The 22,721-nt window shown below is 38.2% G+C and overlaps 9 protein-coding genes across 9 annotated transcripts; 3 read left to right on the forward strand and 6 right to left on the reverse strand.

The window, feature by feature from the left end:
- Positions 1-225: 225 nt before the first annotated feature.
- On the reverse strand, positions 226-1,254 carry BDF20DRAFT_909084 (SMAD/FHA domain-containing protein; the record flags this gene model as incomplete). The annotated part of the gene is made up of 4 exons (XM_053083547.1): positions 226-370; positions 452-561; positions 648-700; positions 786-1,254. The coding sequence occupies 4 exons, from the start codon at positions 1,252-1,254 to the stop codon at positions 226-228; spliced, it is 777 nt and encodes a 258-aa protein (XP_052940540.1).
- A 572-nt stretch (positions 1,255-1,826) lies between these two features.
- On the reverse strand, positions 1,827-3,280 carry BDF20DRAFT_904030 (vesicle budding-related protein; the record flags this gene model as incomplete). Its single annotated transcript, XM_053082974.1, has 5 exons — positions 1,827-2,386; positions 2,514-2,603; positions 2,695-2,846; positions 2,958-3,073; positions 3,278-3,280. The coding sequence occupies 5 exons, from the start codon at positions 3,278-3,280 to the stop codon at positions 1,827-1,829; spliced, it is 921 nt and encodes a 306-aa protein (XP_052940541.1).
- Positions 3,281-4,147: 867 nt separating this feature from the next.
- On the reverse strand, positions 4,148-6,415 carry BDF20DRAFT_813005 (kinase-like domain-containing protein; the record flags this gene model as incomplete). The annotated part of the gene is made up of 5 exons (XM_053076849.1): positions 4,148-4,958; positions 5,039-5,180; positions 5,367-5,667; positions 5,869-6,233; positions 6,334-6,415. 5 exons carry the CDS (start codon positions 6,413-6,415, stop codon positions 4,148-4,150), a joined length of 1,701 nt encoding a protein of 566 aa, XP_052940542.1.
- Positions 6,416-10,174: 3,759 nt separating this feature from the next.
- BDF20DRAFT_810686 (uncharacterized protein) lies at positions 10,175-12,094 on the forward strand (the record flags this gene model as incomplete). The annotated part of the gene is made up of 3 exons (XM_053076616.1): positions 10,175-10,313; positions 10,536-11,738; positions 11,940-12,094. Coding segments are annotated over 3 exons (1,497 nt in total), but the record flags the coding sequence as incomplete, so codon positions are not given.
- Positions 12,095-13,125: 1,031 nt separating this feature from the next.
- BDF20DRAFT_843835 (vacuolar membrane protein-domain-containing protein) lies at positions 13,126-14,710 on the forward strand. The gene is made up of 4 exons (XM_053079584.1): positions 13,126-13,357; positions 13,465-13,590; positions 13,697-14,011; positions 14,110-14,710. Exons 1-4 carry the CDS (start codon positions 13,176-13,178, stop codon positions 14,516-14,518), a joined length of 1,032 nt encoding a protein of 343 aa, XP_052940544.1. The 5' UTR covers positions 13,126-13,175; the 3' UTR covers positions 14,519-14,710.
- Positions 14,711-14,824: 114 nt separating this feature from the next.
- Positions 14,825-16,147, forward strand: BDF20DRAFT_812620 (uncharacterized protein; the record flags this gene model as incomplete). Its single annotated transcript, XM_053076804.1, has 4 exons — positions 14,825-15,041; positions 15,246-15,387; positions 15,509-15,557; positions 15,656-16,147. 4 exons carry the CDS (start codon positions 14,825-14,827, stop codon positions 16,145-16,147), a joined length of 900 nt encoding a protein of 299 aa, XP_052940545.1.
- Positions 16,148-16,368: 221 nt separating this feature from the next.
- On the reverse strand, positions 16,369-17,295 carry BDF20DRAFT_811566 (Longin-like domain-containing protein; the record flags this gene model as incomplete). Its single annotated transcript, XM_053076704.1, has 4 exons — positions 16,369-16,439; positions 16,566-16,768; positions 16,877-17,152; positions 17,213-17,295. 4 exons carry the CDS (start codon positions 17,293-17,295, stop codon positions 16,369-16,371), a joined length of 633 nt encoding a protein of 210 aa, XP_052940546.1.
- A 218-nt stretch (positions 17,296-17,513) lies between these two features.
- BDF20DRAFT_831344 (uncharacterized protein) lies at positions 17,514-18,588 on the reverse strand (the record flags this gene model as incomplete). Its single annotated transcript, XM_053078439.1, has 2 exons — positions 17,514-18,025; positions 18,126-18,588. 2 exons carry the CDS (start codon positions 18,586-18,588, stop codon positions 17,514-17,516), a joined length of 975 nt encoding a protein of 324 aa, XP_052940547.1.
- A 293-nt stretch (positions 18,589-18,881) lies between these two features.
- On the reverse strand, positions 18,882-20,396 carry BDF20DRAFT_909090 (uncharacterized protein; the record flags this gene model as incomplete). The annotated part of the gene is made up of 1 exon (XM_053083548.1): positions 18,882-20,396. One exon carries the CDS (start codon positions 20,394-20,396, stop codon positions 18,882-18,884), a length of 1,515 nt encoding a protein of 504 aa, XP_052940548.1.
- Between the last annotated feature and the right edge of the window lie 2,325 nt (positions 20,397-22,721).

A 22,721-nucleotide genomic window follows, 5' to 3' on the forward strand; every position in this document is an offset into this window, starting at 1 on the left:
ATTCCCTATTTATATACCTTATTTCGTTGTACTATCCTTATATGCCTATTAATTATTCCTACTTATGTATTTGATTTAAACTATTTTATGCTGGGTCGCTTTTATTAGACAATCCCGCTATCTATTATTGAATATCGTTGACTAAAAATATTCTTTTCCTTAACAGTAGTCTTACTGTAACAGATCTCCCAATCTAAGCTTATGCAACTGCTTCGTTTCCTACTATTATGCGTGTAGCAGGACATACTCTCTTGTACTTTCTCCAAATTTAAGCACATCCTTTGCACGTAATTCTACGTATCTTGTCTGTGGAATCTTGTCACCGTTTAAAAACGTTCCATTCGTTGATTCAAGATCAATGATAAAGGGCCTATATAAAATAGCATTACAACGTTAATTCAAAGTCAAATCTCAACTTCAATATGCATTGTTGGTCAACCAAATCACTTACTTTACGACTTTGGTTGGTTTTCCTGTATCATCTTCAGCATTGACGAGTCTATATTGTAACACAGCATGTTGTTTCGAACATGATGGATGATCTACCGGTATATCCGCAACCTGTAATCACAGACAATAAAAATAGATTTCTTGAGAACGAGTCATTGATAGTGCAAAATGAATTGGATCTACTATTATATCCTTACAGCGCGATCTCTTCCTATTAATAAGGAGCTTGACCTGTGAATGTGTAATAAATCTATGTACCATGATCGATGATGCAAACAGTGAGGGATAAGTTGCACAGATTCTTTCAAAAAAAAAGTGTAAAAAGCCCATCGTACCTATTTGTTCACTTCCTTTAAAAACATATAATCTCCATTTTAATGTAGGTTTTGCAGCTTCTGGTGGTTCCGTGTATTTTAACTCTACGCCATTGACTGTGTTCGTCTCTGCTGCTAATTTTCCTGACAATCCGAAATTGGGCTGTGCCTTTTCTACAATAGGTTCTTCTGCTTGTTCTGCTTCATTATCTTCGGGTCTTCCCCATTCAAATCCCCGCTTCCGTTTATCGCCATCTGCACTTCGTCTGCTGCTATTGCCATAATGACGGTTATTATTGCGGTAACTTTCGTCTCGATTTTGTCTACGTTGTGGGGATCGTGAGCGATTGGATCTGCTCAGACGAGGTGGTGGTGATCGAGAACGGCTGTTATTACCTCTTCTTCTTGAAGAAGGTGGTGAACGTGAGTATCTTTTCGATGGCGAACTGTTGCGTCGTCTATATGAAGGCGATTTGGATCGAGATCCCATGATATTTAAATTTGTAAGTGATTTGTTTCTGAACAAAAAAAAAAAAAAAAAAAGAATTCATGTAATCATTCGACATTTAGGCACATCAAATTTTGAGCAGCAAGCAGTAAAAATTGTAGGAGTTGGAATCGCATTATTGAACAGTTTCCTTCAAAGAGCCACAGAAAATCATTCACAATCAGGGAAGGCACTATATCGCAAAAAATCCCGCTTCATTTTTTTTAAGAGAAGAGGATCCATAACTCGTCGTCTATTGAGCAACGTGGTGATTTCAGTTACACGTCATTGCTGATATTTGCTGATTTGATACTTCATCCATTGACTGCCATCTTTATCAATATTTACGAAAGCACTTACAGATCCTTAACCCTAACAATTAGGCAGACACTTTGATTACTGCTGATCCATACCATCGACAAACGTAAATGAATGGCTGCAATATACAGAACAAAAAAAAAAAAAAAAAAAAAAAAAAAAAAAAATAGAAAGGCTTTTATTTGCTCTCATCATTTCTTGATCAAATTTCATACTATATCTCAAACAAAAACGGTTGCAACTTTCTGTGTTTTTCTCTAAGCATTTTCTTCAAGTGTTTCTAAAAGTTCCCAATCACCGCTTTTTGAAGATTCTTTCCATAAAGTCACCTTATTATCACCACAGGAAACGGCCAAAACATGACCTGATAGTGACCAACTCACGCGCCAAACAACATCAGGAAAGAGCTTTTCTCCATTCATCAATGCTTTGTGTGTCCATTCTGAGTTAGGTGTTTCCTGTGTCCAGATCAATACAGATTTATCTTGAGAACAGCTGGCAATCGTGCTTTTAGGAAGACCCATATTAGGAGCCCAAGCAACATCACGCACCCAATCTGAATGGCCATCTAATGTCTCTTCTTCTTGCCAGCTATTTGTTTGTTCCTTATAACCCCAAATTTTGATCAGATTATCGCAACCAGCCGACACGAACTTTTTAACAACGTTGACTTTGTTAATATTAGGCATATTGTTGCTGGTATTGTTGTTATAATTAGCCTGAACTAAACTTCCTGGAATGGCTGCAGGTGCCCACGTAACGGCATTGACACCGATACCGTGAGCATCGATAAGCTGTGTATCCCAAGTACCGTCATCTAATCCATGTTTTAAAACGTTTATAAAAAAAAAAAGCATTTTAAGTTCCCACTTTGTTTTCCCGTCTCTATGCACTAAACACAGACAAGACCATAAAAAAATGATATTTTTTTTTTCCCCTTTTACCTTTGTATTCTAGAATAGAAACTTTGCCATCGGAAGAAGCACAGGCTAAAATTGCGCCAAGTTCATGAGGAGCCCAAGCTACTGAGTTGACTGTTTTCGCCATAAATTCAACAAAAAAAAAAACACATTTTTTGTTCGGTCAATAGTCCTTTCTCTGCATATGTAAAAGATAGAATATTACCAGATGCGCTGTGTTTGTTATGTTCGTAGATTTTGGACCAGGCACCGTTTATTTCCTTGAAAATCAAAACACGGCCGTCATATGCACAAGAAGCTAAAATGGTCCCGAACTTGGGATGAGCCCAAGCAACTTGCCAAACAGGAGCTGTGTTGCTAGATAAAAAATAAAGAAAGGGCGGTTAAGGTCGGTTTCACCCTTTCCATTTTTTGACAAGTCCTCGTTCTGATGTGGGTAATTAGGATCAGATTCCATGTAATACATACTCTGTGATAGTGTGAGTGAGAGTCTGATTATCGCCATCTACGTTGAAAATCTTGATGGTATGGTCAGATGAAGCTGTAGCTAAGCGACGAGAATAGTAGTCGAGTTGGGCATCATGCTAAAGATGTGTATATAAATTATCCATTTATCGAGCAAAGGGTGAGTCTTCGTAGGTATACAATAACGCGCTTTTTTGGGTTGTGGGTCTTACAATCATATCTTCATGGTTTGTTTCGATTGTTTGAGTTGCTGTCTGTGCCTGTACAATATCTCAGTTGTGAGTGACCTGGCCTCACAAAGGTTTATATAATTGATTAGTTACCATCTTGAACCTGACAAGTTAAGTAAAAGAAGTATAGATGAGAAGAAAACGGGAACCAGCAACTTTTTTTTTGGAAAGAAAAGCCAAATGGGAAAACCAAAAAGCAAAAATGAAAGAGCACTGTATTCAAACACAGAAAGAGAGCAACTCAGCGTTGGATGTTGCGTCAATCAGAAATTTGTCCCGGATCACTTTAGAGAAAACTATTTATGCTATAAGTGGAATTGTGCTAAAATGGAATAAAATGAACAAAGAGGCCACTGGAAGCTTATTAGATGCACTGACTCAATCCTTAATAAAGCCTTTTATCAAACAAAAAAAAAAGATAAGAAAAGATAGTGATGAAGGTTGAGATTTTTGACCTGGAATAGCATTCATCAGCAGCCTTTATGCATAGATGGATTCTATTAGAAATAAATGATCGTTGTTTGCTCATTCCTCTATTCCTTTCAGAAACATCTTTTGCCTTTGTACTTTGACCTAGTGTTGATTTTGGATTTTTGCTCGCTGCGACTCCTTTCTAATATAATATTAAAATGTTTATAACGTTTCAAATGATCAGTTTGCATCCGCATAGCGTGAGCCAACCCGTGTTATTGACTAAGTAGCACTCATCGATGGATGAGTGGAATGGATAGAAAAGACGAGGTAACTGAGAAAGAAGAAAAAAAAAAAAGATGGGAGTTTATTGACTGTCTCTCCATTTATAGAAAGAAATAACTTTACGATAGATACGAGAGGATTATAATAAAAATTGTAATGATAGTATAAAAATATTAACGAAAGATGTTTATGTACATGTGGTTCATAAAATATAAGAAATCAAATAGAGTAGTAGTATGATAAAAAGTACGATTTTCATTTCTTAGTTTAATGATGCTGTTCATCACGTCTTACTGCTTCACGAGCTGCTCTGATCAAGGGTGCTAAGGAGGGCAAAGGGTCTGCCAGTTTTAAAAATGGATGTTTTAGCATGTCTGATGCTCCCAATCGACGATCCACTTCTACCTCAAGACACTTGGCCAGAAAATCTCTAAACACGGGCGACAAAGCATCAGGGTTTTGCAATTTGGGCGTTCCATTATTGGCAATTAAATAGAGGGCACGCAAAGGATTTTCGTTCAAGTAGGGTGGCTCACCCTCAATCATTTCAATGGCCATAATACCCAAGGACCAAATGTCCACCTTGGGACCATATTCTTTTCTTGTCACCACTTCAGGAGCCATCCAATAGGGCGTACCCACCATGGTGGTTCGTTTCGACTGCATATCATTGAGTTGAGCACAGAAACCAAAATCAGTCAGTTTTATATCGCCATTCAAGCTCAACAGGATATTGTCGCTTTTGATATCGCGATGAATCACACCTTTGGCGTGAAGATGCTGAAGGCCCTCGAGCACTTCCTGACACACAGCGGCGATTTGGCCCTCCATCATCATGTTGTTCGTAACGACATCCGTAAGACTACCACCTTCCATGTATTCCATGACAACCCAGAGATCCCCTTTCCATAAATAGGAGTCAATGAAGTTGACGATATTCTTCTGCTTGGACTCTTTCATCACGAGGATTTCGTTGATGATGAGTTCTTTCTTGGGTTGCTGTTCCAAATTCATTTGCTTGATAGCGACAGGGAAGTCATTGTAATCTGAATAAGCAATATAAACACCACCAGAAGCACTAATGGGGGGAGGATAATGAGACGATGATTAGTAAAAGCACTCCAATCTGTGTTTCTGTATGTCCATAGCATACGGTACCCTTGACCGATCTTTCTCATGCTTTTGTAAATAAGTGTGGGGTCAGCTTCAATACATATGGTTTTCAACTTTGCAATCACTTCGGCATCTTTCATCGTATGTTTCCTCTCTTTCACGCGTTGCTTCACAGTACCAGGTTTACCTTGCAAGGTAGGTTGAGCTTTAGAAGCGGCACCGCTACTACTGACCACAGCAGCGTGGTGTTGCTGCTGCTGCTGTTGTAACTGATTCTGTTTTTGAAGTTCTTTTTGCTTTTGTTGCTGGTCTTTGTACTGCTGCTTCACATGACGTTGATCAAATTGAGGCGAATGCGTGCCATGAAGTTGACTATGTGTATACTGTGGCTGTGGTGGATAGTTTTGTTGTTGTTGTTGTTGTTGTTGTTGTTGTTGCTGATTTCTATCACGTAATTTCGAACTTAGTTTCCTCTTAATATCATAATCTCGAGCAGCCGTACTGGCAGGTGTTTGTGTTTTCGTGTCTGTCACTTTAGACTTATTAAAATGATCACGCCATCGTTTGGTTTGTTCATCCAAATAGGCCTTTTGCACACGATGGAAATGCTCATCACGACTACGAACCTGCTCAGCCGTGAGTCCCATCGCGGCGGCATGATGACTGTCAGCTGGCTCGGTGCGGGCGATATCGACAGAAATGTCTGGATCCTCCCTCGTACGGGGTGGATGTGATAGATAGGGCTGATGCGTAGAAGATAAAGCAGGTAGAGGCGAGTAAGGAGTTGGAGCAAACCCTCTTTGTTGTTGGTTGTTACTGCTGCTCATGGGAAATTTATCTATCAGATCCTCTTCTTCTTCTTCGCCCTCGTCCACTATGTTTGCCTCTTCGTCATCCAGATCGTCGTCTGTTAATGCATGGGCTCTTTCCATTTTATGATACACTGCTTCATCAAGGTCTCCTCTATTCTCTTGATAAAAGCCAATGGCATCCAAAACGGCTTGAGGGTTTTGATATTGCTCCACCTTGGAAATACCACTGTGCTGTAAGAGAGTTTGCCATTCTTGAGGTAAGCCTGTGAACTCTCCTGTACTGGCATCGAAGCCGACGTGAGTGACATGTTTAGCATTATACGGGCCCGAGATTTCCATTTCTTTATCTTGGATATTCTCCTGACTGTTATGCCCGGGCTGTCCATGATTATGTGAGTTATTAAATTGTTTGTCTTTGTTGATGAGGTCTAGCGATGAATTCAACAATCGAATACATGTCAGCCACTTTGTGGGGAGGATGAAATCATACTAGAGAACTGGAGGGGAGGGGGGGGGAAGATTACTTACCATTGAAACTGCCGACAAATTTATCAATGACACCTTTAAAAGTGGATCGATCCCTTGCTTTACCAAAACCTCCTGCTGCCATGGATCCATTGCCGCTACTGCTTCTCGACCTTCCCACAGTGACTGGAGGCGGCAGCGGCGGCGGCGGCGAAGTTCCTTGAGAATGAGCACTACTACTATCATCGCCATTGTGAGCTGAGAGTGAGGAAGACGCTAAATGGCTTGCCCCATTTGAATGAGACGTTACTATTCGGTCGCTTTGAGTTCTATGTAGATCAGGAACAAAGACGCCGCCGCCAGTGGTTGCAGAGGATGAAGAGGAAAAGGAAGAAGGTACAGGTAAAGGTGGAGAGGGTCTTTGGTGAGCGCTGGAATTGGATCTATTTCTTTTGGAGGAAAGAGTTCGGCTTAGGAAATTGCCTTTAGAGGGAGTACTGCTGAGTGTGGTGTCATTGTATTGCTGCTGTTGATAGTTGGCTGGTATTTTCACGGCTGTTGATGGTGTGGTTGAGGATTTCTTACGGCCTATGCATATTATTGGCAAAAGAACAAACGACCGAACGGTTAGAAAGTGAGCCAACATGGTTTGAAGATATGCAATGTAGATAATCAATCAAGAAAACGTTGGAAAGAGCAAAAAAGTGCAAAGAATTCAAAAGATATGTAGCATTCTTCAAAAGTTCTGTTTTACTAGCCTTATTTTCCTTATCGCTTTCATTCTTCGCTTTAAACAAAAAAAAAGTCTGGTAGAAATTGATATAGTTTGCTTACCTAATAATTCTCTTTCAGAATGCTGCTGTATTTCGGGCATATTAGGCAACGAAGGTGAGGAGACATTGCTGTTAGGATTGGAATCTGTAGTGTTTCTTATATTCAGCTTTTGTAAATGGTTAGATAGCGATCGAGATAGATTGCCATTAGAGTTGTTGTTGCTTGGTGATGAGCTCATGTCTGAATTGTAAGAATTGAAAAGTTGAAAAGACCTTTTTTTCTCTCTTTTTTTCTTGGCTATTTTAACGCTGATAATTCAAAAAAAAAAAAAGATGGCTAAAAAACAAAGAAAATATGATAAATATTATATATAAAACGAAGAGAAGACTTAGTAGTTTACAATAAGAGTAATTATTTTAAGTCAAAAAAAAAAATAATATGCAAGTCTGTCAAAGAATAAAGGAAAAATAAAAGCTTAAAAAATTATAATTGTTTCGCCAACAAAAAGGATAAGAAACCTGTTGTTTCCTAGCTGAGTTGATCATTTTCATGTCGCAGGCAAGCAATTAAAAATCTGTAAAATTGCATCTTTTGCTAAAAACAGAAGACGAGTGGAATTCTAAAGGAAGATTTGGGGGAAAAAAGTGGAGAGACTCCCTTGAAGACGCGCCTTAATGACGTCCTTTTTTCATTCGATTGTATACAGGATGTGCAAAAGATCAATCCATCATTATTAGTTGAGCTCAATAGTAACTCTTAGCCTTTTTATAGTTAATATCCTTGAATATCTTCTGTTGTGTGTTTTGGGGAAAAAAAAAAAAAAAAATTGGCAAATCTGAGTCAAATACGCAGCGTTGCTGACATACTCAATGACATTCAATAGTATATCTGTTATACATTGATGAAATGGATTCGAGTCAAGCAAGGTAAGTTTTGCCAAAGTCATTAGACAACTTTAATTCTGTTCAGTTTTTAAGGCGACTTGAAGCATAATTAAATATTCCAGTTATGAAAGGTAATAAATACATGGTACAGTTGGCATAATGCCATTGTTTGCCTCATTTTCAGACATTTATTCTCTTGGTTGCGCATATGATTGTATGTGTTTTATAGCACAATCAAATCTTTATACGAATGGCGTGCTGTGGAGGGAACTTAGGAAGAGCCTTTAAAGGGAATCTTCAACGTTTTAATTAGCATTGTCAACTCATTGAATATAAATCTTTCTGTAACGGATGAAGCCCTGACAATGACTTGAATACAAGAAAGTAGTGAGGGATAGAGCGAGCTACGTTGGAAGCCTTACATTTCTCTGAATTACAGAGATCAAGTAGCAGCACTCTTAGCTTTGATTAAAGCATTGTCGTCGTTAACGACCACTTACTAAGCAACCCGCGAATGCAGATGACTGACTCGTGGTAGAAACTTTTGGTCTACAGATTATACATTATAGGGACGCCTACAAAAATGTGAGCTGATATGATCGTAATTAAATTACAGACATGCATGTATCCTCTTATATGAATAGGCATCACTTAATCCCTCCCCCCCCCACCCCACTTCTTATTGCACATACATCCGCCATCTATAAAGCAGAGCCCTTGTCATGCTCTCTTTCTGCACCTTTTTTTTTTCATGAGGCATGTTGTTTGAGAGATACATCTTCTACAGAAGAAGATATGACGTTATTCTTCTACTCTTTGTCAACTTTGTATGTGTGTACGACCTAATTTTACTTTTTTTGTGTGTAAAACAGAAGACTTTTGAATAGCCTTACAAAGCAGAATGGCAATTCCGGAGGAGAGGGTGAGGAGGCGGAGGAAGGAGTAAGAAGACGCAAAGCTTGTATTTGTCAATAAAGAAAGTATATGCAATTGTTTGGTTTCTTGGTTTTTTTTGGTTTTTTTGGTTTTTTTTTGCACGTCCTTTCGCTTTCTTCTAACCTGACAAAAATTGTTAAACTGGCAAAGTACACATTTTCTTGACACTTCCTCCTAAATAGCTGTAAAAGAAGGTATTGGTAGATACTTAAATAAGTGGCTCTTCTTATTTCGACGAGATACATTACAGTAGCTACTGCTGTAGGCAAGTAGGAGTTATGTACTATTTTTTCTAAATAGGAGGACCAGTCCAAAAAGAAAGTTAAGCTTACCTTCATCTCGATAGTACGGAAATACCGATTTATGCGATGGTGGGCTTCATAGTAAGACGGTGGTTAGTATATTTATTTTCTTATCGAATAGATTGTTCTTGTTGTAGCTAAGTCATGGCCTTCACATCACAAACAATAAAGTGTATGATCTATTAAAGGACACAAACTTCTGTATATGAGGTCATATGGTTGAGAAAAATAATCACGGTCTGCTGTCGTCTTGAATTCGAAGAAAGTGCTCGCGTTTTTACATTTTTGTTCTTGATTCTAAGAACAACTCCTAAAGTTGGGAACCTACACCTTTTAGGCTAGCCATCCGTGGGTTTCTTTTTCTCTTTTTCTAGGTTTATTTTATGAGGGATTTTCCTTGACCTCGCCTATAGATTTAGTTATAATCGAATGCCTGTATCTCGCTGTTACCTCGTCTTTTGAGAAATCCTTTTTGAGCTGCAAGGGAGTATAGGGTGCAGTAAAGAAAAAAGCCGTCTACAAAAAGGAAAGGAGGATTTAAGTTAGGGATAAAAAGACTAAATAAGGTATCAATCTGATCGTGAATACACACACACACACACACACACACACACATACACACTCTTAAACACGATACAAATGCGCCTAATATAAAAGAGAGAAAAAAAAAACCCAGGTGTGTGACACTATTATGGGTTGCTCCCTCCTGTGTTGTGTGCGCTTCTCTCCCCTCAAAGGAAAATCAGAAAAAGCTCTTAGATTAAAAAAGAAATTAAGAATAAAAAAAAATCGTAAAACCAGATACACAATTATTATTCTAAAGCTTTCTTTCTATACACACTTCTTCTCTATATCTACACCTTTTCTTTTCATTGTATCTTTTTTTTTTTTTATATTTTTCTTTTTTCTTTTTTTTCCTTTTTTTTTATGTATTTTTTCTTTGGTTTGTACAAGTTGTTTCTGTAAGATTAACAACCACCAATGTCAAATAACAATCACACATTCAACATGAGCATTTATGCAACAAACAAAACTCTTCAGTTGCCTTTTGTAACAAATACCCCACACATTCTCCCAACTTCAGCAGACGAAGAAGACTCGGGAAATGAATCAGATTATTCGCTTGACTATGAATTCCCTGGACCACGTTTTGCGAATTACCGACCGACTCATATTTCCGCTACGACTACTAATAATAATAACATGAATGATTTAGATGACGCAGCTTCGGAACTATCTTTTAACGACAATGATAATAGCCTGACCCTACATAAAAACGATGATGATGATGATGATGATGATGATGTTGATGTTGATGAGGAGGACGATGATACTGCTGATGTTACTGTTGCTGCTAGGGAAGGCATAGCAATGAGAGATGCGGAAATAGAAGATATCCATATCGATAGAGATGATGATACAAGTCAGCCTATGTTTGATATGTGGGATGACGACCCCTATAATGATTTTACTTGGGAATCGAACGATATGCAATTAACAAAATTTATGAAAAGAAAAGTAAAGCAACTCAAGGCCCAGCAGCAACAGCAGCATCCCAGTAGTTTTTGGAATAAAAGTAAGGAATGGCCTAAACAATTACCTTATTCTTGTTCTTCCACCAATCATGATCAATCAGCCAATGCCATTTGTCTTGTACAGTCAAATTATGGAATAAAAGAAAAGATATATGCAGTGTACAGAGATCGAATTATCGAATGCGGAAAATCACCGCCCACTCATACTTTTGCTGTTCAAAACAACAGCTGTCATGGAAACAATCAATCTAGGGAAACCACCTGGATTGAGGGAGTAGACTCCAGCCATAGTAGACACGGTAATCATGTTCACAATAGGCATAAATTTCTTACCACGCATCAATCCATTTCCCTCTCAAAGACCTCGCAAATGCCCACATCCACCATGGCAAATGATGGGAAAAAAGAGGACGACGACGATCAATTGATCAATAAATTCAAACCTTATTCGAAATTCATCAAGCGAAAGGATTATAGTCACGGTCTGCAACGAGAACACGCTTATTTATCTTTAGGTTTTGATCCACAATGTTTAGCTATCAAATATGGCTATATGGCTATAGGGGGAGTAGAAGGAGAGTTTGAGCTTTATTGCTGTATGAAGCAGAATGAACAACCTATCAAAATTTGGGGCACCAAATTCAAAGGCAACAATAATGTGATGCTTATGACCAACGCAATACAAATCATTCGATTAAAGAATACTGTTACTGGACAGTATGAGCATATGCTGATTGCTTGTATGAACGAAGCAGGTCTATTAGTTTATCAATTGCCATCGCATCACCAATGCCAACATATGCTAGCCAGTGGTGGCTTGAACCAACGTAACAAATACCATCAATCTATGGTAACACTTCACAGTCATTTACGATCCTTTCAAGGTGTGCCTATCAACGATGCAAAGCTAAGTCCTGATGGAACTAATATTGTTTGCGTGGGCGATGATAGCATGATCTTTATGATTGATGTTTATACCTGCGCAAAATCTGGGAAAATTCAACTTGGTACACCTCGTAACATAGTCATACCGACATGTTTATTACAACAGCCTTTAGAAAAAAAATCCTCCAATACTGCCGCGAACACCATGAACACCAGCACCACCACCACCAGCACCGCTACTACTACTAATACTACTAATACTACAACAAATGCTTCCAATACTACTCTACCAGCCCAACTCACTACGTCGTCACCATCAACAACAACCCCAGCACCATCGTTACCATCAACAGCATCATCAACCTCTCCATTTTATTCTTTACCTTATTCCTCTCAATATGTTGCGTGGAGTCCATCATCTAAATATTTTGCACATACATCCGATTCTCACAACTTGGTATTCATCTGGAAAGCAAGTACACAAGAAATAATTTATACAATTGATGCAGTAGGATACAGTTATGCCATTGCATTTCATCCTCATCTGGATCATATATTGGTGTTCACCAACAGATATGGCTATTTTCATACTGTTGATCTATCCAAAGTGTCTTCCTCACCGTCATTATCATCATCAACACCCTCATCATCTTCATCATCGACATCATCGTCACCATCCGTAACCTCGCTAGCAACCACAGCAGACAGCAATAATACAAATATACTCCATTTCAATCCTTCATCTCGAGACCATACTTGTATAGATACATGTATTCTCTCAACCACCTCTGCCAATATAAATCAACATTCACTCTGTACTAATAACCATGCTGCTTCACACAGCAACAAACAACACACGATTTTTCATACACGACATTTAGATCGTGTCCAGCATGAGATTACCATGGTTTCTTTTCGTGGCGAAGTAGATACGCGCTTACGTATCTTGGCAAAAATCAACGGCATTGAATGGTCTAAAGATGGCAAATATCTCTACGTCGCCACGAAGAAAAGAGTACTGGCCTATCAATTTCTGAAAACACAGCATACGATTTCGAGTTTATTAGAATTAACCAGTCGACAAATGAAACGAGTTTTTGAAGAAGAAGAACACAAACACAACGCTGACGAAGCAAGACAAGATGTGTTACCATCATCCAAGCGTATGAAATATACTCACAACACTCCTTCAACCGATAATATAACTATTGATACCAATGCTACATCTACATCTACATCTAATTCATTTTTAAAGACTTGGAATTCTTTCTTAATACCTTACCATCTACATTATAGAGTTATAGGTCAAAATGATCAGTTGGCGTGCCACTGGTAAAACATAATTCGATTTTCCCTTTTTTTTTTTCGATAATCTATGAATTACATTAAAAATCCAACTTTTTACCTTACATAAGCATTGGTTTGAATTTTTGCATTTTGGTTCCGCCTTTTCTTTTTCAAATGGGTAGCAAGAAAGAATAATGCTTTCCATTTTTGAAAAAAAAAAAAAATACTTTTTTTTTTCTTCTTCTTCTTCTTCTTTTCTTTTCTTTATAGAGACTCTATTTCATTCGACAATTTGGTATACTATGGATTTGGGTCAAAGTTTTATCGAGTTATATGGCGAGAATGAAGAACAAGAAGATCAATCAGGATGCAAACTATTGGATTCTTTTGCTATTTTTGTACAACTTGTCTTGGCTGGTTTAGCATTTTCAACATTGATCCTTAAACGACAAAGAGAATCACCACAGAGACCTTTACTAATATGGTAACCTCATCCATACCTCATCCAGCACAAGCGCTTTAATGTTATCAAAAAAAAAAAGCAAAAATGTTCATTCTAACTTTGCAATCATCAAAAAATTGAAATTTTAGGACATTGGATGTGAGCAAACAACTTATTGGGGGTATTGTGATTCATACACTTAATTTAATTGCCTCTCATATCTTTGGTAAAAGTCTCGATGAAGAAGGAGAAGCCTCTTCAAATCCTTGTGTTTGGTAAGTTCATTGTAATAAATAGTTATATCAGCGGAGCTGCAAGGTCTGCAGGTGCGCTTTCGCGGAGAGGAGACTGAACACCTTTTTTTTTTTTTTGAAACACCAGGTACTTTTTGAACATATTAATAGATACAACATTGGGAGTATTCATTATATGGGCAGTTGTACATAATGTGCAATTTATAGCTCGACACTACCGATGGAAAGGCTTTCAAAGCGGTGTCTACGGTGAACCACCTTTAGTCAATCAATTACGTGTATGGGCCAAACAATTAGGAGTGTACATTTTTTCCCTGGTCATCATGAAGTGGGTAGTTGTGATGTTGTTCAAAGCCTGCCCTTGGATAGAGACCATTGGAGAATGGGTCTTGAGCTGGACAATGGGCAACTATCGCATTCAAGTTTTGTTTGTCATGTTGATGTAAGCTTTTTACTTTTTTTTTTTTTTTTTTTGATGAAGGTATGTATACAAAATAGCTGACTCAAATAATGGTATGCATTTTTTGAAATATGTAATAGCTTTCCACTTGTGATGAATACTGTTCAGTTCTGGATAGTCGATTCAATTGTCAAGCACAAACGCTTTTCATCCATTTATCTACATTTGGAAGATGACGAGGCGCTTTTACCGGATGATACGCTCATTCCAGATGGCGAGTATCAGGCTGGAAATGCAGTGAATAGTAGCAGCAACCGTAATGACGATCATTTTTTTGTGAATACAGCAGGAAGTGACGAAGAAGATGCTACCTCTATTTCTTCTGTTGATATTCATCAGCATCCTTTTAATGATACAGACGAAGCGAATTACACCTCGAGTCAACCATTAAAGGACTTTAGTAACTCTAATCGTAAACATAACATTACAGAGGACGAGGAAGAGTACGATGCAAGCTTATACGAACTTCGAACCAACAATGAGCTATAGTTTATCCCCAGCATATGTAAATCCATAACAAGTGTACATATATAAATGTAATATTAGTGTATCTATATAACGTCATAATACCCCCCCCCACCCACCCCCAAGCATCATTGTTTCTTGATTATTCTTGTCAATTCTCAAGATTATTAAATGCATTACGATCATACTCCTTTCACCATGACCTTTTTTTTTTTTGGCCCTCGATTTTAATTCGCCCCCACTTTTGATTTACTTTTTTCATTCTTTCTTAGAAACTCTATATACCCGTTTTCATATTATACAGTTCTAACCCTATTTATTTCCCAATTAATGCTTCTTCAACGTGCGTTTCGAATAAGAAATAACTGTAATAAACTATGTAGATCAGTAACTATATCAAAACAGCAGGCCTTGAAGATTCACGATGCTTCAAAACCTTTTCCGCCTCCACAACCCACCCGACCGATTGACATTTTAGAAAAACAGAAGAATCCCTTGACCAGCACTACTTCAAACACAAGTGATGCAACGACAAGTGATGCAAACAGTGGAAATAGTGACTCAACGCCTTCATCTTCTTCTTCGATCGGAAAAGGCATCAACAACAACAACAACAACAACAACAACAACGAGACCAACTCGACCCCACCTTCTTCGTCACAACTACCATTATCGTCACAGCCACCACTTACAGCATCTTCCCCTACGTTGGACGCTATGGAACAGGATGCGAAAAAGCATATCGAAGAAGAGCAAAAGAACAAAACAAAACAATACAGACGCAGTCACCACTTTGATACATACGAACTGTTGACACAGTTAGAGCAACAGGGATTCACCCGGAAACAAGCTGAAGTATTGATGAAAGGCATCAAGTTTAGACTAAGGGAGTGGTAAGGTTTGCTTTTTTTATTTTTATTTGCTATAAAAACGGCATGGCTCTTTATATTGTTTGATGCTAAACTATTCTTACTTTTTATATACCCATATACTTTTGCTAACTTCTATTATCAGTACGGCTTCTATGAAACAGCAGTTGCTGCTAACCTCTGATCTCGAAAATGTAAACTTGAGTTCTTTTCTTCTTTATTTTTTTGTTTGAAATACTATTTCTCACCTTTACTTCAACACTTTTGATGGCCATACCTACGGGCCAAATAGGAATCTTATTTATTCAAAGCAGCTTTATCAGAGCTACGTACTGAAGTCCAAGTCATGCGGCGAAACGACATGCAAAAGCTTCAGACGGAACTCTCTGTTATTACACGCGAAGTAGAAGCATTGGAGCAAAAGCTGAACGAAAGCATGGCTGAAATGAAGAATGAAATACAAATGGATTTGAATAATCGCAAAAACGAAACCAAAGAAGATCAAAAGACAATGGAGTTGAAGATCCAAGAAACCAATAATAAGTTCACTATTCGGCTAGGAGATATCAGGACAGAAATTGAAGCAATACGATGGGAAACGATTTGGAAAGGTTTAGCAGGTGTCTTTTTGGCGGGTTTCTCTATCGCGAGTATTGGTTATTTGTTGGCGAAATACTCCACGCGTAAAGCAGAGCGTTTGAAATTGGAGATGGAACGTAAAAAGAAGGCAATGGAAGAAGAAGCGAATAGAGCTGGAACAGCTGATATGGAGGTCATATTTTAAAACATGACTACATTATGAGGCTGTTCACCCTTTGCAATAGAAAAGAAGGGGATTTAACTGCTGCGCGTGCATCTCACCTTATTCGTAGACAAGACGAGTGGTTGAAGGAAGCAATAAGAATGGTAGCACACTCACAGGCATGAACAGCCAAATAAGTTTGTGCATTATCATACCCTAAGGCTACAATTTATTGAGGGATAGGCTCAAAATGAATTATTTAGCTAATCAAAAAACTTTAACCCACGAATAAACCGATCTACAGCCACTCTAAACAATTCATTGGATATATTTCCTGGTAAAGGCGTATTATTATTCTTGTTACTGCTGCTACTACTACTGGTTTCGGTTTGCGTTATCATGTTGCTTGCTATTGCTGCACTTTCGGAGGGTTGTTGCTGCTGTTGTAAAAAACCTTGACTTATTTCCCAGCGAGTATCATCAAATCGCATCAATCCATTTTTCACTACAAATTCCACGTAAAGTTGAATATAAATCTGCTTTAATACGTATCTTAAGTTTTCTGTTGCAGGATCTGAATTGAGGACGAATTTGAGGCCAGTAGGTGTTTCGTAATAATGTAAACGATAAGCAGAAGTTCTATAAGAAATGAATCCGTCTTGACTATGCATATTTAAACACATGGATAGAAAAAGGGGTAGTGGAGATCAGTAAGACTCCTCTACATTACGAGCTATCTATACCTTCTTGAACAGTGTTTCAATACATTACGTGCCACTTAATTTACGTACAAAGTTACGTAGAGATAAGATAACACCATAGACTAATTTGGCTTCCTCCTCTAGCGATATAACGCTCCCTGCTGCAACTCCACTTTGTTGTGTCATATAATTGGTTGTGGTTCCTTGATGTGAGTGAAGTGTATTGGCATCAGCGTTCAACGATTTCGTTATTGTATTTGTAGTATGAGTCATAGAAGCAGTTGTATTCGTAGTGAGCGGATTAGAAGTAGCACTGGATGTAGAAAAGCGTGATGAAGCTGTTGTGCTGTTCATACGCATACTGCCGCTGTTAGTACTTGAATTGGCATTTGTGGTTTTTGTTGACAATGTTGTAGTCGGGTGAGTCCAGTTTTGAAAATAAATACATTGGCAGTGACGATCGAAAATGTATAAACTATAAATTGTCATGTCTACAAGCAGGTAACTTCGTGAGGAAAGAGAAAGGTACAGAATAAAGATTCAGATGCAACGACTCACAGCAATTTTTTAATGTCAATCATTTATTTTTTCAGCTACCACCACAAATCAATACAGAAGCAAGATGTTTGCTTGATTCATCCTCTACGCTCTACAAGCTATTTTAATCTCACACATAGTGAAAACGCTTTTTAATAGTACAGTTTTTTTCAAAGAGTTTCGTTTGAAATAGCGGCATCTAATAAAGAGTTATCTGGAGCTAGAATAGTGGGTAAGGGTATATGTATGGTATCTTGCATGAGATAATCAACCATCGATGGCGGTTCGATTAGAACTCTGGTTGCTGGTATCAATTGGATTACTTCATCCTCACTGCCTAGAAAAGGTATCACTGCACCTTTCTTCTCTTCTTTCACAGCTTCCTTCATTTTTATACGCACAGTTGTTCTCATTGATTCCGTTTCTTCCTTGATCATTCTATTATCATCGCACTCTTTTTCAGCAATGGATGTCAAAGGCTTCTGCTTCTTTGCTTTTTTCTTCACTTCAAGGTTAATTTTTTTTACTGTTGTATTTGCTGCTTTTTCTTTTCCATCAATAGCTTTTCGTTTAATCCCTTTGGTTTCTTCCGTGCAAACACGACATTCACATTTCTGATAGTCAAGTTTTTTTCCAGTTTTACGAGAATCTTCCAACCAAAGAAGGTGAGGTATAAATGAATCTAAAAGCGCACAGTTGTTTCATCAATATATATATACCGGTTTGGTCAGTAAGTTACATTTGTATGTCTTTTATAGCAGCTTTCTCTTTTGTCCCTTTACCAATACTTCTGTATACAGATCGTTTATTTCGCGTTTTCAGAGGTTCCGAAGACACCACTTTTAGTCGCCCTTTGATATTTGGTGATATTTCAAATTGGTAGCCTGCGGGAAGATGCTTCAGTTGAACATGTGCGAGCTCGGGTCTACTACAACGAAAATACCGATCAACCAACGTGAACGAGGTGCCTTTCAACAATGGTAATTTATCATGTCGATAGAGATGTAAAGCAGAGCCAAGTATGGCCAAAGCATTTAGCTTTCTTCTCCATGATGTATCATCATCATCACTCGTTTTACCTTTAGACACGATGTGTCCGCAGGTGGAGCTCCTGTCAATCATAGGAGGATATACCTTTTTATCACTAGTATCGCTTCTGGGTGGATTCTCTAACTTGAGTCTTTTCATTTGAGTCTTATCTTCAGCGGTAGACTTTCCATTGTTGGTTTTCGATTGCGATGCCATTATCGAACAATGAAAATTAGATAAGCTTGTGATATTTATTGTATAATTTAAGAGGGATGAAGAAAGGAAAGGAAGGAGTAATTGAAAGTTATTTTTTCGCCCAAAAAAAAAAAGATAAAGCATAAATTTTTTTTTTTATTGTGTGGCAAGGCGGGGTGCAAGTTAAAATTTAGTGGTATTATAAGATAGCGTCTTCTATTGGCATTATTACAGAGGGGTATAGATGCGTATAATACTATATGTATGGAAGTAGTGTAATCTTCATTTGGTTATGATTGGTGGAGAGAAATTCATCAGAAGCCTTCACTGCGATCGTCTTTAGATGTTGTTACATTTTCTATATGAGATGGACCAAAGTGCTTCAGTAATGCTCTCTCAAACGACAGATCTAATTCTATCAAGTCTTTCTCTAATCGTTCATCTTTTTCATATAGTTGTATTGCTTCCATGTCCGTAGCTTCTAGATTCTTGTCTTCATCAATATTGGCTTCTTTGATGGCTTCTTCTTGCATGCTTTCTAGCCCATCTATGCCTAAAAGGTAATCCTCTTTCAACAATCTGCCCTCAAAGTCATTATCATTGAGATCCAAATCATTAAATCGTCTATCTTTTCTTGACTTCTTTCTTTTATTTATGATATAATTCATCAAGGTATCAGTCACAAGGGTATTTTTATCGATATCATGGAATTGTCTACCCATCATCTCAATCTGTATATCACGAACAACATCTTGAACAAACGATTTTAACAGCCGATGGAGAATGGGTATAGTCGCTGTCAATAACGCAATATGTTTTGTTTTAGACTTGTTGCTGGTATTATTGAGTACCGCTTTGCTTAGAACAGACATATTCTTCACATTAAATAGTTCTAAAGGTTCCACTTTACTATATCCATCCTCAGGTTCTATCTCTTTTCGTTTTTCGTTCCTGCCATGCTTCTCTTTGGCATTATCTGTGTTTGCCATATGCAAACGTTGCTGAATAGAATGTTTATTCAATTCGACATCCTTTGCATAAGCCTCTACTTCTAACTTTTTCTCTAACTTTTGCGACAACTCTTCTTCCAGCTGTATAAACGTATTGGACATCTGTCTTGCATAATATCTGTCTAAATATTTGCTCTTTTCCAAATACGACTTTTTTGATCTTTTCACATAATTTCTCGATACCAGATGCAATAAAGTCAAGTATTCTCCCACTTCTAAGACAGTCTTTGATTTTCCAACACGCCTACTTATTGCTTCAATGTTCCTCTTTCCACATCGTTCTAATGCTAGAAAAAATGCGTCCTTTTCCTGAGCTGTCCAAAATGTAGAGCCAATAAAAGAGCCCGTTAAGGGACCGTCTTCATGTTCTTCTTCTTCTTCTTTCTCCTCGGCCTCATTGTCAATGGATTCTTCTTCTTCTTCGTCATAATCTTCAAGTTGATATACCTTTTTTTCTTGTTTGATAGGAGTTGACCCATTCACTTTCGTTTCACCATGCAAAAATTCGTATTCGCTGAGCAATACATGGATAAAATAGTTTTTGAGCTGCTTATCGTTTTTGAAAGCTTCAGGACCTTTGGGTGAGCCTGCTTCGATGTATTCAACGTATCTTGACTGTAACTGAGGATGTTGTTGTTGTTGTTGTAAGTCGAGCACTACTGTTGTAAAATCCTCTTTTTCTATTTCTTCTTCGTCTTTGTCTTCTTCGACTTCAATTGCTACTGTTTCTCTGTCTAATTTTGTTCGTTTCAACTCTGGCTCATTATAGTTACTATCAGAGGGATTATTCTCTGAAATATCAAGCCTTCTCTTTGACATATTTTCTCGCGCAGAGTGGAAAAGAATATGGTTTTTTTGAAATATGGAATTTGCGTTGAGGTTAAAAATTTTTTGCGCTGAATTTGAAAAATACAGTTTTCAGATACGATTCGGACTTTCATACTGTTTGATTCAGACGAACAGAATAATGGATTTAAGAAATACCATAAATAATTTTTAGATTTTGACAATTTTAGTTTGAGATGAACTTTTTCAGAATTTGAACTCAGGGCACTATAAAAACGGAGGGGGTGACGAGGAACTAGGATATCCCTACTTAGCATTTTTATTCAGCCTTCCTTTTCTTCAGTCAATTATCGTCAAGGTATACAATTATGCTTTAAGTGATGGGATCTTTCCTATCTCATGGAAAGATATACGGGTCCGCCTTTTGCCCAAGAAAGGTGACTTAACGTCTTTGAAGAACTGGCGTCCCATTTCTTTGATTAATTGCGACGGGAAAATCTTTACACGCCTCCTTACACAACGCTTGGCTCCCATTATGACTAGAATAATCAACCCATATCAGAAAGGTTTTCTTCAAAATCCTTTCATAGGTGAGAATGGATTGATAGTACATCTAATTTTACAACAAGCGCGACAGTTCAAATCAGAAGGAATAGGCCTCTTGTTAGATCAAGAAAAGGCCTATGATCGTGTTCACCCCAGCTACTTGGAACAAGTCATGAAGCGCTTCGGTTTCCCTGCCACGTTAATTACTTGCGTTCAACAACTGTTCTTTGGCAATGCTGTTCAAATCAACACCAACGGGTTTTTCACCGATGATATTGCCCAGACCCGGGGACTGAGACAAGGGGATCCATTGTCCCTTCTACTTTTTAACCTCGTACTTGAACCACTGCTTCTATCTATCCAACAGGATCAATCATTTCAGGGTTATTACTCGTATGTTCAAGGATCACCACAGCGACTCAAATGTCTCGCTTATGCAGACGACATCTGCGCATTTGTTAAAGATGCGAATGATTTTCAACTGTTAAATCAGCACCTTCAACGCTACGCAGAAGTTTCTAACGCTCAGTTCAACCAACACAAGACGGAAGCCTTTTCTCTATCAGGGGATAAATCCATGTCTTGGACATCCTTATTACAGTCGCATAATATCTCTGTTTTCTATACTAAGTTTTCTCCTTCCCCTCTCCGGTATTTAGGCTTCTATTTACCTTATACGACTCACCAACGAAATTATGTTCAAGATATGTTATTAGAATCTGTTCAAAAGCAAGTGGCAATTTATTCACCGAGACAATTATCATTACGTGGTCGGGTAACGATAATGAATACACTTATATTGTCCAAAGTTTGGTACTGTCTTCGTATATTTCATCCTACCAAAACATTTATCAAAGCCTTACAGAAACTTAGCTATCAGTTTGTATGGCGAAAAAAATTCCCATTAGTTTCCTATGCTCGACTTCTAATGCCCAGACACTTAGGAGGAGTTGGTCTGTTAAATGTTGCGATGCAACATTTAATCCTGCAAATGAAATGGTTAATAATGTTATTCTCACCACAGCCTTCCCTAGTTCAAGTACTCCTTCGCCATCATTTCCGGTTGATGGGCATCACATTTACTAGTCCCATACTTCCTTTCTTTTGCGCTATTCATCGTTCTCCTCATCTTTGTCATCCAACCTCGGTTATACCGATTATGTTCACAGCGTTTGATCATTTGAATGTTACCCTCCCATTGGAGGATATTCCACTCAAGAGCTTGTTACTCTTCCCATTACATTCGTTGTTTACACGTTTACCAGAGTCGCACTGGCTAGAACGCCATCCCAAGATGCTTGCCAACGCCTTTTTCCGCTACGACCAGTCCACTAACCGCCTCATAATGAAACGACCAGGTGAATATAATGTGAAACCGCGGTTGCTTTCACATCTCTTGGGCCAATTGCTCACCGATGCTACAGTTCAACTTCACCCATATATCCACAGGGTGCCGGCAGGCTCTTCTATCACTACCGACGACCCAGATAAGTCATTGGAAATTACACTACTACGACGATTGGCCAACAGTAACCTTTGGCGTCATTATTCGGCTTCAACGTTTAGACTTCATCATCACATCCAAATGCAACAAGCATCAGGTATAGGGGTGATCCCCAAACGGATGTTCACCCTGTTCTGGTCCCTTCCTTTGTTTCTTCCGGCTCGTGACCTAGGCTATCGCACCATTTTGAAAAAATTACCATGCTTATCAGTCTTACAAGCCGCAGGGGTAGTTTCATCTGCTACCTGCAGACTCTGTAATCATGATATTGATACGTTCGAACATTTTACAACCAGTTGTCCACCACG

This window comes from Mycotypha africana (assembly GCF_025528875.1).
Source record: "Mycotypha africana strain NRRL 2978 chromosome Unknown BDF20scaffold_1, whole genome shotgun sequence".
Lineage (NCBI taxonomy): Eukaryota > Fungi > Mucoromycota > Mucoromycetes > Mucorales > Mycotyphaceae > Mycotypha > Mycotypha africana.